The sequence below is a fragment of the Polyodon spathula genome, chromosome 4 (assembly GCF_017654505.1).
Source record: "Polyodon spathula isolate WHYD16114869_AA chromosome 4, ASM1765450v1, whole genome shotgun sequence".
Lineage (NCBI taxonomy): Eukaryota > Metazoa > Chordata > Actinopteri > Acipenseriformes > Polyodontidae > Polyodon > Polyodon spathula.
The window spans coordinates 69,244,282-69,260,563 of record NC_054537.1 but is presented as its reverse complement, the minus strand read 5'-3'; the positions used below and the strand labels follow the sequence as shown (position 1 = coordinate 69,260,563).

Sequence of the window (16,282 nt, the reverse complement as noted above, 5' to 3'; positions counted from 1 at the left end):
ACTACTACACTACATTCCTGTAAATGAGCCTTTATTAGTAGAGATGGCTTTAATACAACCCATCCACTTCTAGTTCCAGACCAAAAAAAAAAAAGTAATTTTATCATTAAACATGCCCTAGCCTACTGTTAAATACAGACTATTTTGGCAAGACTATTTTTGTAGAACTTGAAGCCAAAGGAATAACCACAACCAATAGAAAATTCAACAAAGGTGCACACATATCAGCCACCACAAGGGGGTGGTAAACCATATACTGTAATAAGCATAAAACAAAACAAAGCTCCAAGCCGTAACTGATTTGAAATTGTATCCTATGTAATCATGTGCTGTTTCAGCTTTAACATTTAATTTCACATTTATTTTTATTTGTATAGCACAATGTATAAACTGTTGTGGTAACTACAATGGAAAAATATTGTAAATAGTAAACATTAAAAATGATTCAAAGAGCTGAAAAATGCATTTTCTCATAAAGGGAGAGAATGCCTTTACCTGTGCCACTTCCTCGAAGTCCTCGTGCCGCTTCTGCAAAGCTCTTGCCCTGTGGAGCGACTTCCCCACCCCTGTGTGTTTGCTTAAGAAAGCCTCTCCGTGATTCTCAATCCAGTCCAAAACCTTAAGGATTAAATACAGAAAAAGTCAACACAGTAAGTACCTTTGATAGTTTTGACAGAGCAACTGCACATTTTGCTGGGTGAACTTGCAAAGTCAAGTGGCCCAATTCCGATCTTCATACTGCCAGTAAGACGATAGTGGCTTTACATAATCCAAAGGGCTGGAGTGTTGTCTAAATGTATCTTATTTACACAATGAGGATGTTCAGCACTTGGACTTCTCATATGTGCTTCCTGTCCATCCACTCAACCCCCTCTCAAGTTTCAGGGATGGATATATAAGTTTCGGGGATGTCCTCGGCTCACCGCGCACCAGCGACCGCTGTAGTCTAGCTGGGCGCCTGCGGGCTTGCCTGTTAACTGCCCAGGAGCGGCTTTGTCCTCCAACGCTGTAGCTCCTGGGTGGCTGCACGGTAAATCCGCAGTGCGTAAAGAAGCGGTCGGCTCATGGCACATGCTTCGGAGGACAGCGCAGGGGTGGTAGGGTTAAGCTGAGTCTAAATAATAATTGGGCATTTCAAATTGGGAGAAAATAACAAAAAAATAATTGGCATCGACTAAATTAATGGCAGCTCTGAATCGAGACAGTGAAAATTTAAGTTAAATATCCAAGGGCTAAGAGAGGAAACAAACACTGGCACAAGTTCACCTAGCAGGTCACTCTAATTAAAATTGAAGTTCACAGCTGTGTTTATCATTACCCCTGTGTAGCATGTGAGATCTATCAAGGGACCACACAGAGCCATTTAGATTTATAATTCCTCTGGTAAATGGAATTAATCTTTAAAACCAACCTTTAGGAAGTCAGATTAATTACAATAAACACCTAGAAAAAGGGGTACATTTTTTAATTGTGAAAGTGTATCTTTTGTCAAATCTGTTTTATGTGCGACACATCATAACCAGAAGGAATATTAAATGAAAGAATTCGGAACATTTATTCAGGGTCAACAACGTATGCATTTGTTTTAGTACTGTTTTATTTTTTTGTTTGTTAAACATCTGTTTGTCTGTTGCTTTGAACAGACATTTTTTCACTCTTTTGGTACAAATATACTGTTTTTGCTACATACAGATACATAGAGCAACATCCTTATACCCTGCTTGGCAACAATGGTCAGCCAGGGGTGCCTGCTGTAGCATACAACACAAAGAATATCCTGTGGCTGAGGCTTTTTGTCTGTGGCACAAGTAGAAACTATCATAACACTGGCTCTCAAAACAGGTACTGTAGCAAAGATTTAATTTGCAAAAGCATCACAATGTTTGTAAAACAGTTAAGTATATTGATGGTGGCACCCAACATCAAAACTCCCTTCTGATTCCACTCGACGTTTCAATAGGTTTTAATTTCAATTTAATCTGATTAACAGATCCAGCAGTCAGAATAAGCACATTGCTTTTTAGTAATCTGATCCATCTAGTAAACTGGTAGAATTAGCACACATGTGCGGTGTTCTGTCCACTCTATTTCCTTGAATACATTCTCGTGGTTTACCAGCTGGCTTGTGTGATCCTGCCAGCTTTGTTTAAAACATTAAAGAAAGCATACAAAAAAGAAAAAAAAAAGACATCAAGGCAAGGCCAACAGCTTTCCTGAAGGAGGTGCGGTTGCATAGCACTTGTGGCTGTGCCGCATTGGAGCAAAATTAGATCAGCCTAAATAGGATACTTTTTGTGGATCAGAAAAAAGCAATTCTGACATTATGTGGTTGCCTTTACTTGAACCTTAGAAACTTCCATTCCATCATGCCAATAGACAAATAACAAAAGTAAGATTGGAATGCGAGGGAATTGTGTGTGACCTGTCACCTGGTTAGTTAGAAGCTGCAGTAAGTAATAAATCCAGTGCTGAGAAATAAAGTTATCCTTCATTATTTATTAAGATTGTCTAAAAGGTGGTTAGTTCCGGTGCTCTGTATTGTGCCAATTGTGGGAAGAGGCTATATATTTTGAGAGAGGGAGGGAGGGGTTGGGGGATTTCCAGTCAGGATTAATAGAGACAAAAGTTGGCATGATCTACATGTGAATCCTGCAAAAAATATATTGCAATTGATTGTACAGTATTGTTTGGATGTCTGCACTATTTTAAAATGTATTAGATTATCATTTACACACACACAAGTTACCCTGCTGCAGGAAGGTATCTGGTCCCTTCAGGAGGTACTAATGCCTGGTAGAGTTTGAGATGTATTCTTCTATTTTCAAGCATGTAGCAATAACTTTCAGAATGTTTTGACCCAGATTCTTGATCCACCTTCAGCTTCTAGGTTACAGTCATACATCTTTTACCACTGGGAGGTCTAAATCTTTCAAAAAAAAAAAAACCTACACAGTGCCGTGCTGCTAATTAAAGCAAGTGACCTAGTTAGGCAATTACAGTAAGCAGCCCATGTATGACCTTGGCCACTATTTTATTTAGCATGTGGCTAACTTAAATAGTTACTGGCCTTCCATATTAAATGTTACATATCTCTCTCAGGGAAACTGGATTATAGACAAATTGAGAACAAGAAGAGTTATCACAGTGCTAAATGTGTGGGGCAGTGAAAGGAGCCGTTGCTTTCTTGGAAGAACAGCAAGAAAGACCTCCTGAGCTCAGCACTGCTGTCCTGTTTGACTGACCTGCTGGACGTCCTGTTGGAAGACACAGAGCTGCAGGCGCTGGTGCAGCCGGACCTTGCGGTGCTGCCAGATGTTCTCCAGCTGCCGTTGGTGGTGCAGCACCTCGTGGATGATGTCCAGCACGTGGTGCACTGCCTTGGAGTAATTGGCAGAGGCTGTCAACGAGTCTGAGCTGCCAGGGGTCAGAGGTCGCTGCAGCTTGTCGAGTAGTGCTTTCCCGTCCTGACTTACCTATGGATTAGGTTAACGGGGAACACAAACAGGTCAGTTCAGCCATGATGCAGGTCCAGGTGTATACACTATGACTATACAAGCTAAGCAAGTAAAGGATTATTAATCAAGGTTTTAAAATACATTTTTGTGCATCTTATTAGCACCATCACCATCTTCACTTCCCACCACTTGTATTGTTGTGAAAATATTTTGGTTCGCCGCTTTCTTTTTTTTTTTTTTTATATATATAATTTGGCAAATCCGGCTATTTCAAAGACAGTGTTACAGATGTTCATGCCGATTCATGGTCACTCCCTGTGCTGTCACGCAAACTCACTCCCATGCCCTAGCTACAATCAGACTGTGTAGCAATACAAATTAATAATGTAAAATGTAAAGGTCTGCTAACAGTAAGCCAAGGCATTGAAGATCATTTTAAAAATATTTTCAGTTACCTAAAGTAGATATTTCAATATATATGACTAATAAAGTAATGTCAACAGTAGTAGGTTTTTAAGTAACAGCACTGAATAGCTCCAACCAAAACAAACACGTTTCAATCACATTTGTAAGCAACAGTATCAACACTAAATTAGTAGTCCATTAGAATTTGTGAAAGTTTGATAATGATACAACAAAAATCAACAGAAATTAAAAGTATTTTTTTATGAAAATCCAAACATGAACTTAAATTAACAGATTAATAGAGAATAAAAAGTATGCCATTCAATTGCCTTATTACCATTTATACTATGTAGGGTTGCAGGGATGCACCAGTTATACTGTCATAGCTTGATAATAGGAGGCTGTGTGATCCAGTGGTTAAAGAAAAGGGCTTGTAACCAGGAGGACCCCAGTTCAACTCACTCACTGACTAATTTGACCCTGACCATGTCAGTTGTAAGTGACTCTTTCAGTTGAGACGTTGTTGTAAGTGACTCTGCTAGTAACTAAGTCGCCTTGGATAATAATAATAATAATAATAATAATAATAATAATAATAATAATAATAATAATAATAATAATAATAATAATAATAATAAAAATAATAATAATGAGATTGTTTGTATAATTTATCAAATGAATTACCAATGTTAATAATAATACATGCTAATAACTAATAATCAATGTTAGTAAGTAAGTCAGAGATATGTAGCATCATATAGCAATCCACACTTGAAAACCTGCCTTACTTGTCAGTTAAACAATGTGAAAGGTTATTGGTTGAGTCTAGTTCCCATCAGAGGAAAGGACCATGGTGTGTCATGTGACATGTAGGGCACACCCAAGGGGAGTGACTTTAAAAAAAAAATCAAGTGCATATGAAGCTGCATTTCATCTTGTAAAAAATAAAATATTAAATATGAAAACTAATCTTATATAGTTTACACATGATTTTTTTGCATTATAAATATCCAAAGGGTGTGTTTTAATTCAATATAATACTGAGACTGGAGGTCTTTCTTTCTAGTAAAGCATTCAGTATCTATATTTGCATCTGCTATCAGTATAACTGAGATGAACTCCAGATTTCAGGCAACATTCTCTTCTTTTTCTTTCTTACCTAAACACCATTCACTGAAAGTAAAGTGGACTACAGTAACTTTACGGTCTGTACTATTGTGCTACTTTCACAAGAATAAAATTTAGTTTATATTTATATAAACTAAATTATATATAATAATTGTGTGTGTGTGTATTTTTATATTCTATACTGTTATTGTTGACAACTGTTCCTATCTTTACAATTATCTAAAAGAAAAATATTAGTTCTAGATTCAGATGATTATTGATTACAACATTGTCATTTTGGGTTCAGCTTTTATTGTGATGTGAAAACCCTTGTATCGCTGCGACCCTAACACTAAGGCTGTAGAAGTTTAAACGTGTAAATAGTAAAACGAATAAAACATCAAGTTTGCAGTGTGAACTTCTTAGGAAGACAGCACTGACTTTTTTCAATGATTTGTTTTCACATTATCCCTCCTAGCTTTACACAAAGTGTTTAAACGTTTACTCTATTACACGCAGACTTTCAGCCTTATTATATATGCATCTGTGAATAGTATAGTCAAAATAGAAAACACACCACATAGTGTACCTCAGAGTAAGCCACCGTGATATGTTCATATAGACCCTGGTGGTGGTGAATGGCGTCTTCCAGATCCTGGAGTTCAGAGGGAAGATCTACTTCCCCACAGGCTTTGCACCACGAATCCACATTGTTCATGTACTGAAGGAATACAAAAAGAAAAGGATCATGATCCTGGTCATTCAGACCACACTGAAATGCAGCCACTCCAAAGAGTGGTGAACGGTCAACAAGTAGCACACTCATTACAGGGCCAAAGAGGTCTCAGACACTGGCCAAAGACAAACCTGACCTGCTCTGCCCCATTATGGGACCATTCCAGCACAGAGAGTGCAGGTAGAGGTGGAAGGCTTTTGTGTATGTCACACCAACCAAAGGTCCTGAATGCTTAGCAGACAGACAGCTCTGTGCAAACAGAACAGCAAAAAAAAAAAAAAAAAAAAATAAATATATTGCTCTCAAGGTCCTCCATAACTCTCTTTGGATCTCAAGGTCCTCCATAACTCTCTTTGGAAACAAAGGTGTACAACCCAAGACCTATTCTGTATGTGTCTGAAATAACTGGTCAAAGTCAGTTTACTGTTCACAGCACTGCTAAACATCTAGCCCAGTTGTCAACAGCGGAGACTGTTAAAATCCTTGGACTGCACCATTATTTACTTTTACTTGTTCCTGTCGTCTGGACTAACTAAAGCAAAAAGCCCTGCAACCTCCCCCATAAAATGTGAAACCAACCAGGCTTCACCCTCTAAGACTGAAAACAATTATCCTTTTACTACAACTTCAAATAAATACATAAATAAATACACAAAACAGTTAATCTATTCTTACCAAATAGAAAGTTTAAAAAAAGATGCAATGGAAAAATGCAAATGGAAAACGTTAACTTGACCTCATTTAGGAATCATGTTATTCATGCTGCCTTATAGAAGAGAAAAAATACATAAAACTGTTATTCTTAACTGAAGAATGATGCACTTGTCTTCTGTGACGCACAATACAAATGATGGTTAAATCATGGTTTATTATAAAGCAATATATTTTTTAGTCTTCATCACAAATGGCAACAAATTTTTCAAGGAGACTCATTCTAACGTAACAGCAGCCATGAAGGGACGGGTGTGTATGGCAGCCAGAAGGGTCTTGAATTTAATTTGCATTAAAATGATGTATCGAGATGCAGATGAACACAATCCCCACCTGTTCACCATGTGGAGTAAATAAGTTGCAAATTAGGACCCATCTTTTGTAAAAAAAAACACAATGTTAATTGATGACAACTTTGTAAATGACCTTTTAGGTATCATTCCCACTCTAGTATTAAGGACTATGCCCACCCCCCAATGCCCAACTATCACCACGAGGACCTAAGAACTAAATAAATATCAATACCAAGCAAGCAGGGACTGAAGTTTTGGGTCCACAAACCCAAACATCCAAGAGAAACTCTGCCAGTTCAGGCATAATGAAACCATCAAACTGAAAAGGATTTTACTTGGAATACTGTCACTTATCTGCAGTCTCCTTCAAGGGGGTACATATAAGCACAATGACTGTAAAACAAGAACATTTCCTGCTGGCAAAGTTGTTTTTTTTTTTTTTAAATTTCAAAAGGATGTCAATATAAAAGAAGACTGGGATCTTATGAGTTGACTCACCTGCTCAGCCTTCTGGTGAAAGACAGCGGACATGTCCAGTAAAGTACTGCGTTCATCCAGCGCTGCAGCAAACGCCTTCCACTCCTGCTCTAGCCGGCCGGAGATCTGCTTGATCTGCTGTGACGCGTAGTGACCTGACTCGAGCAAGCGATTGCCCACCGACATGATACGGTTAATATTTACATAGACATTCTGTGGGAAAGGAAAAGAAACAAACAAAGTGAGGCTTGGTCAAACACATGACAAATAAACTTTATCCCGCAGGCTACTGTGAAACCAACTGGATGTTTGTATAAGAAGTGGTGCTACTTAGAACAAACAAGACCACCACTTAACTTTCCTATAAAAACAAAATAAGTGAATCCAACCCTCGCCAGGCTCTCTTCACGGGCAGCGTACAGAAATTTAGATCAGGCCCAATCATATATATGTGTGTGGGTGAGCAAAAATCTATTTTTATATAGCGCCTTTCATAGCGGACCACCATCACAAAGCGCTTTACAGAGGTAGGCCGTGAACTGTGCATTATATGCAGAGTCACTTACAAAAGGACATTGATTTAACATATCATCCGCAGGATGGAGCACAAAGAGGTTAAATGACTTGCTCGGGGTCACACAGCGAGTCAGCCAGTGGCAGAGGTCGGATATTATATGTATATGTATATATATATATATATATATATATATATATATATATATATATATATATATATATATATATATATATATATATTAAGGCAACACCACAAGGCTTTGTGTTTACTCTTGTGACAGCAGACTTTTAGTTGTTCCAGCATTTAAGTGGGTTCAACATACTATTGTCAGTGCCTACAGCACACATTCAATTAATTGCAGGACTCCCTGCCTATAGATATGTGTGTGTTTGTGTGTGAGACAAACATTTGTATGTCAGTTTGTACACCATTAATGATGACATTAGTTCCCATATACTGCAGAACCTTCAGTTGCTTGCTATGTGAACATACACTGCCAGCTGCTTCAAGGCTTTAAACTGTAACCAAAAGTTAAACATAAATGCAGTCATAAAATATCTTATGTTCCACAGTGGGCAAACTGTTGCCTCCACAGCAAATGTATGACAATTAATCCCACTGAGGCACAATGCCTATCAAATGTAACCTTGACCCGTCGGGACAGAGAAAATATTTTTATAATGATATCCTTCGCAGAGTCTATTTTGAATACACAGTGTGCAAAAATAGCTCTTAATGAGAAAAAAAGATTACGAAAACAAGGGTTAGGGCGGCTTCTTCACTAATTTCCCAAAAGATTAGAGAAAAAAAAAAAAAAGTCAGAATAGTTCTTTTGAGGCTTGAACTACATTAGCAGCGAAGGACCAGGGGTTTGAGTACTGGTTTACCTACAAGTTAATCCCAATGCGGCTACAGCATGTTTGATCTGCACATCTCGGTGAATACATTACTTTCCAATATAATTGCTAGATATACTGATATACAGGTAATTTAATTACTCTCAAAAGGCAATTCTTTATCCCTAAGAGGACCACAATGCAAGCTTTTTACAGTTTATTGGGTTAATTAAGGTCAAAATAGACAAGTATGTCCAGTGGGACAAACAGCCAAACACTGTGTATGTTCATCTACAGTAGTTACAGTATACTGGGTATCTGAAGATATGAATTGAATGATATCTAGTAAAGCCACATAAAACTCCATTAAACTGTCTAGCCTACTATGTAGGCTATTTGCTAATTTAAAAGGATGTTAAATAAAATGTAAATCTACTTAAAGTTAGCACACAAATACACACCAAAGTTTATATATTGAAATTAGGGCTGTCACTCAATTCAAATTTTTGATTGGTGCATTTATGGGCATTCGTTGATTAACTGGTAGTTTAAAATCAGTAGATTAATCAGTGCACATTTTTAATAAAGGTAACGATCTTATCGCGGCTGTCCTGCATGTAATACTAAAAAATCAATAGAATCTAAAAAAAATAAGCAGCAGCAGCCCAATAGGAATTTGGTCTTTTTAAAAGCATCTGTATTATTATTTTATCTTAGTAAATGTCTCTTTGTATTTGTACTGCACTATTGAGATGTACCTGTACTGGCCATGTGGGCACAAACTGAATCAACTTTTTATTTATTTATTTTTACATTATAATATATTCCAAAGAACAAAACCAATAATAATAATAATAATAATATATATTTTTAAAAAATCTATCGTTATATTAATGCTACTGTTCAGGGCTCGGTGCTACAAATGGGAAATCCATACATACATATATTTGTGCACAAAGTTTATGGTGAGGTGCTTACTATAAAGGAAAAAACAATTAAGACGAATTGTCTTATACAGCAGGTAGTAAGCTCACTTGTATGCAGTAGCATTAGACAGTACAGCAGCACTCTCATGTAGATCCAAATGGTGACGAACAATTCAAAACAGGTGAAGCAACAGCTATCCCATCAAAAGTTATTTATTGACAATTTTTTTTTTGTGAAACTACGTGTTTTGACAGGTCTGTGTCATCAGGTTACAAGTCATTTTTATCATCAATCGTCCAAATACTGTGCATACTTCAATCAAATATTGTTATGCTACGTTGTAGTCACAAGACCTATAGTAAGGTACTGTATACACCTGTTTAACTGTACTGCATTACAATAACTTAGTTTAAGTGGGCTGTTATATACTGTACATTATTTTACTTTTGATATCGTGTGTTGCCAGAGAATAGTGTTTTTTTATTGAGTGCCTAATGTACTTCAAGTTGGTTTATTTTTCTGAACGTATTCAGTATTTTAAGTTACTTGTAATAATGTAAGTGACCAAAACGAGTTATATATAGTATGTACATACAGACCTATATTGTCATTGTATCCCCTCACTTCTGTTATGTGCATACTCTAGTTATGTGCATGATCTCACACCCGTCTCGAATATAATTTTTTTTTTTTTTTTTTTGCACAAGAATCTGTCCAAGTTTGACATCCTTTGTTCAAAGTCATGTATTTTTTTCATAAGCAAGCTCCCCTCCAAATCTAGACATTGTATCTAATATGTGAATTTGCATAGATTTCTCCCAAAATAAGTTGACTGAAATTGTGATACTGTATGTCAGACATTAGCAATAAAAACTTTAAAGTAGCTTTTAATGACATTTTAACCATTTGCCAGTGTCCAATATATTTGACATTTAAGTAAACAGGTATGGGAACATACCCTGGACAGTAAAGGGTTAATTGATTTTTACGGTTGATTGGTATTGGTGTATGGCAGGGGTTCTCAAACGTTTTTGGCTCAAGGGCCCCATGACATTAGGCATCCTGTCAAAGGACCCCCCACCTATAATTTTGGTCTTGGATGTCTTTAGTGAGACAGGCTGTTTGTTTGTACCAGTAGAAGTGTTACTGCTTTTATCACGTTCAGTGCCATTACTTGGTCATTTCAGAAACCGCTCCATAATTACTGTAAACTGTCTGAATGCAAATGCAACACAAACCTGTCTCGGAGCAGCATGGTTTATTTTATGTATGTAGGAGGATGAAAAATATATCAAGAGCTACTGAAACTATACATTGGCAGAAATCCTGAAAAATATTTTGTATTGAACAAAGGATGTCAATATATATTACATTTTACATATGCACACACACACACACACACAGTCTAACTTCACTATAACAAACCCCCTTTAACAATCCAAGCAGCAAGGTCTGTTTTTTCAATGGAAATTACCCTATTAGAATGATCAATTACCCTATTAGTGTGCATTGAGAAAAACACAAAAAATATAAAAGCAATCGACGTGGATACGCTTTTCAAAAGAAAGGGCACGTAATTACTGTATTCAGCATGTAAGTACTTTTTTTTTCATTCCTTTACTGTTTTCTTTTAAATATACAGTTTAAATGTTTATCATTGTGAAGTTGTCTTGAAAGAAGTACTGTATACTTTATAAAGATGTTCAGTTCAATTTGGGTGTTTCTTCATTATTCTGATACAGCAAACTGCCAAACCCTATTATAGTGAACAACCTGATATAACGAACATTTCTCCAGGTCCAAGGGGAGTTTGTTATAATGAAGTTAGACTGTATGTGTACATATATATATATATATATATATATATATATATATATATATATATATATATATATATATATATATATATATATATATATATATATATATATATACACACACACACACACACACACACACACACACTTATAAAGTGCATTAATATAATTGACTGTTTCATTCTCCTTGCAATCACCCCATTTTGGTGTACAATGGTGCATAGTGCATTATGTCAACTGCGATCTAAATAAACTCCAAGCACCTAACTGCAGCATTTGTGCAAATTAACGGATCCCTCTGGGGAACACTGCCTCAGTCTGGGGTCACTTCGGAAACCACATTTTTGTATGTGCTATGGCCCTCATGAAACCACCTCACAGCCCCTAGTTTGGGAACCCCTTGATGAAAAATCTTTGCCTGGTTTGGGCCCAATGAAGGGGAAGTAGACAGTCTCACAAGCAATCAATGCTAAAAATAACAATCCAACATAAAACTGAAACTGAAATATGAAATACTGGTAATCTCACCTAACAATGCCAAAATATAAAGTTTTCTAGACATCTGTTATAACACCAGCAGTAACACTGTGCAGTATAAGCCTACGTTTGTATTTTTTGTTTTGTTTTGTTTCTTTAACAGAACAATGAAAATCAATTAAACTAGAACAGAGGTTTATTATAAGTTATTGTGTGCACCAACACTTAATCTCTCAAATGCAAGTGGCAGTAACTAAATAATAAAATAAAAACTAAAAATACCAGGCAACAAACAATATTCTCTCAAGGGAGAAAAGGCATAAATCAATACCTGTTCCTTATGATATTAGTCATATCAAATAATAGCAAGTTATAAATCATCTCCCAAATTTCTCCAGTGATCATCTTTTGTGGTTTCTATACTGCCGCCACAAACAATGACAAAGAGACAACAGAAATCTGTGTGCTCATCTGTCTTGAGCAAACGTAAGTCAGTCAGCAGTACCTAGAAGAATACAGTTCTCACAATATCTGTGCATGGGAGTAATGAATTGTTTAGTGGCTTGCTCTCATCGTAAGAATTATTTCAGTAAACCCTCCCACCACCACCATTATCTCAAAGTGTTGTACAAATTAGCAGTTTAAACATTTCTATCCTTTCGAACTGCTGGAAGATGACTTTAAAACAATAAAAAGCATATATATATATATATATATATATATATATATATATATATTTTTTTTTTTTTTTAAAAAACAAAAGGCAGTAATACTAATATGATGCCAAAGGTACAGTAAAAGCTGACTACAAATGACAGAATACCCAAGAGGCAAGTACTGGGAGTCTTTCTTCTATGTGTGTGTGCAATGACTATGGATCTCAGAGTGGGTCCTACACCTTATCTGAAGTTTAATCCTTTTTGACCTACAGTAAAAAGTAGTTGGAGTAAACAATAAATAAATAAATAAATAAAACCCACTTCCTAGTCATGATTCTAATCTCTTACCATACAGTTCATGGCAAAGTGATCGTGCTGTGTCTGAAGTTCCATTGCGTGTGGATGGGTGGTTCCAATCTCAGTGTAACTTGTCAGAAACAGGCCCTTGTTGTGCATGATCCAGTCAAACATCTACAGATGGAAGGAATTAAAAACAAAAATGTATTTGCAGGGAAGCCTCCTACTGCACGAGCAAAAGCATGTCCTGTGAACCCCCTGCGGAGTGTGCAACTAAAGCAACAAGGCTTTGAAATATTGACTTGACACAGCAAGCCGCTCTGCAGAGATTTATATGCAGAATAGGTTCCGATAATTGAGGAACAGCTCACTACACACACAGACTACTGAAATGGAGTTCATTGTAAAACACTGTTTGTTGTACCAGTCCCACTCAGTCATTCTGCATTCCAATTCCAAGATTTGGGGTCTTTTGACCATTTCTGAAGAGTGGACATTGAGATGCCAAGGCTATTGGTGAACAAGCAGTTTTGAATGCCTCATCCCCAGTTTTTCTCAGCTCAACGAAAGATTAAAAAGGATGGATGCCAATGGAGGCAAAATATCAAGCTTTCATTTTATAGTAACAGCCACAAAATAGGAGTCAAACTTTACCATCAAAATCTGCAATTTTTAAGACCCAAATTGATCACATGTTTAAAACTGCTCTTCATCTAGAGCCAAGCTGATTTTGTTTTCAGGGTATAAAATTAGGTCGACAATTAGAGCTTGGCCACAGATACAGAACAGAGTAGAATACTGGTCAAAGATAGAAGAAACAGCAGTTCTAAGATCAGTTCCACAGAAAGCACATGACCATTACCTTCTCTGCGTCTTGCTCAAAAAGCCTGAGCTGGAAACACTGGTCAAGCTTCAACTTCCTGACGTGCCACATCTGGTGTAGATGTTGCCTGGTGGAGTGCAGCTTGTCCAGCATGGAGGAGACTTTGGGGACGAGGCTCTGCAGGTCGGCGTTGCTTGTCACCGTGTTCTTGTTGGGGAAGCCGTCGCTGCTCTGAATCCTCCGCAGCAGCTTCTGCCCCTCCGTGTCCAGCTCCTCGATGGGAGCTTTAATCACCTTCTTCTTGAGCTGCGAGTGCTCCTCGATCATGCGGCGCGCCCCGTCCAGGTCCTGAGGGAAATCTTTTTTCACGAGCATCTCCTGCAGCTCCTCCAGTCGAGACAGCATGTGCGTGGCGTTGCTCATAAAGTCCTCAAATGCCACCCGGATCTCGATCCACTCCTCGTGGTTGTAATCCAAGCTGCCTTCAAAATCCGGGGTCAGCTGGGAAGGGTCGACAACTTTGGTAAGGCCTTCTATTGACACCATGCTTGTCTAAAAAGAAAGAGACAGATAGAAATGGAAATTAAGAAGCAGTAATGCAGATTTTTTAATTATACATGATGTCAATAGACACACTTGTTTTCATCAAACCAGGAAGACTTTAAATAAGTCAGAAAAGTCTAAAATGAGTTGTGATCTGATTCTTCATCATTGTAATAGATGGTAGCTTTTTGGGCAAGTAATTAATTCATAACATCAACAGCAAGTTTTGTTATACAGTGTACCCTCCTTGTTTACACATTGTGTATAGGAGGGCAGTCAATCAAAGGGTCCTACACAGTGATGCCAATTTACAGTAAATATGTCCCATTTGAGAATATTTGAAAATCGTAAGAGCTTAATCTGCGACCATTATCACATTTCCTGCAGGGACCTCTATTTAATTTATTTTTAAATAGGTTCAGTACAATTTAAATACCAGCTGTGTTTTGGAATACAGTATGTAACCCTTGCATTTAGTGAAACTGGAGTTTCCAACAGGGAGATTACTTTTTTTTGTACACTTCAAACACTGTTCAGCTCAAGTAATTATGACTTACCTCAAATTCAAACTTTGAGCTGCCAAAATTAGTCCTCTGTTTCTGCCAGAAGTTGTCAGGCTTGATAATCAGTGCAACATGAATACAGCATGGGAAGGATTCTTGGAGGATCTTTAGGAGAGGTTTAATTGAATCCCACTTTGAACCACGCATGTCCACAATCACTGTGAATCCTCGCTTACACACATCCTCACTTTGTGGAAGAAAGAAAAACAATGACAGTCAACAACCATGAAGTAGTATTATACAATAGCAGTTTGTTTGCATATTCTTTAAATGCCATTACACACAAATAAATACAGGTCCCTAAAAGGAGAGAAAAATACAATTTAAAAAAATCGCCAGAAGATGCACTGGAAGTGGGTAAACTTTCACAAACTGATGCCCGAGTTAAATCCATCAAACAATCAACTTTGAGGGACGGCTTCCATTAAAAAGACAACCTTTTTTTGTTTTTGTTTTCCCTGTTTAGTGGATTTTAACTTAATGCCATTTTATTAGCATTGAAAAGTGAACCAGTACAAATTTGCTATACCCTAAAGAGAGACACTGAAACATGTTCCAAATCAAGACAGGAATCTACTGGCTCTCAGCTTGTAGCTCTCCTGGGCTTAACAGTAACTCTATTATATAATACATCACTCCAGATGTTGTGCATAATCCAAGTCACCTACTTTGAATTAACTGGCCAAAAATGAAAAGTGAATAGCAACCTCCCTGGTTAAAAGCTGCTTCTTAAACTTGGGATAATCTAATAAGTTTTAAAAAGTCAGTGACTAAATTCATCATGAAAAGAAAAGGGGAGAGAAAGAAAAGCTACAATAAGGCTTTCTGCTTAAAAACTGGCAGAATCTGCACTGTCCCTTTTGATCTCGCAGAGCCAATCGTGGAACCAGCGCCCTTTTCTTGTTTCCATAGTAACACGCATAAGCCAGTCAAATTAGGGTAGAACAGTGGAAGTGTTAATTCCAAATTTATTCTACTTTGTATGCAGTTTGGAAGAGACGGCTTTTGCCAATTCATGAAAATAAAAACCTTTAAAAGCAAATAGATTTTTTACCCACCAACTTCAGAAAGTAGGCCAACAACAAGGGAGTGTTGAGGTGTCTTTGTGCAGTCATATTGCTCATATGGGCATTCAAAATAATGGGACGGCTTTTAGAAATCTCTCCGTGCTGCATACCATTGGCAAGACTAAATTTGTTTAACAGATATCACAGTTCATGTGAAATTTACCCATTGCCATGTAATATGTAGTTCCAAATTTCTATTTCTGAAAGAATCGTGTAAATATACATATGACAGTAGGAATTGTTACATAGTTCTATTCCCTGCATTTGATTAATGTAGCTTTATTTTCTGGCATTTTATGTATATATGTCACTCACTAGCACTTTATGCTAGTGAGTGACATATATACATAAAATAGTTGTTTAATGTATATAGTTTCCCGGACATTGTACGCACAGAATATAGTTCCATGGAATTTTATGTAGCTAGTTCCCTGGTAAATAGATTGTAAATAGTTCCCCTCCCACAAAATAAATAATTTTTTTTTTAAAGGAAGCAAAAGCAACATGTGTGCAAAACCTACAGGTCTCCTCATATTGTTCCAATTTGAAAACGTTAACTAAGAGTTCGCTTG

General features: G+C 37.1%; 1 protein-coding gene across 5 annotated transcripts in view; it reads right to left on the bottom strand.

The window, feature by feature from the left end:
* The window catches only part of LOC121314789 (triple functional domain protein-like), a 183,765-nt gene that overhangs the window by 76,608 nt on the left and 90,875 nt on the right, over positions 1 to 16,282 (bottom strand). For 3 of the 5 annotated variants that reach the window (XR_005950156.1, XM_041248463.1, XM_041248465.1), the window contains exons 5-11: positions 14,638 to 14,830; positions 13,577 to 14,089; positions 12,766 to 12,888; positions 7,206 to 7,397; positions 5,545 to 5,688; positions 3,243 to 3,473; positions 496 to 618 (exon numbers count right to left, since the gene is read on the bottom strand). Coding sequence is in view for 4 of the 5 variants with exons in the window: in XM_041248463.1 (XP_041104397.1) it covers positions 496 to 618; positions 3,243 to 3,473; positions 5,545 to 5,688; positions 7,206 to 7,397; positions 12,766 to 12,888; positions 13,577 to 14,089; positions 14,638 to 14,830 (1,519 nt within the window). In the remaining variant the exon portion in view is untranslated. The remainder of the gene's footprint in view (positions 1 to 495; positions 619 to 3,242; positions 3,474 to 5,544; positions 5,689 to 7,205; positions 7,398 to 12,765; positions 12,889 to 13,576; positions 14,090 to 14,637; positions 14,831 to 16,282) is intronic. The other 2 variants (XM_041248464.1, XM_041248466.1) reach the window with 1 other exon arrangement.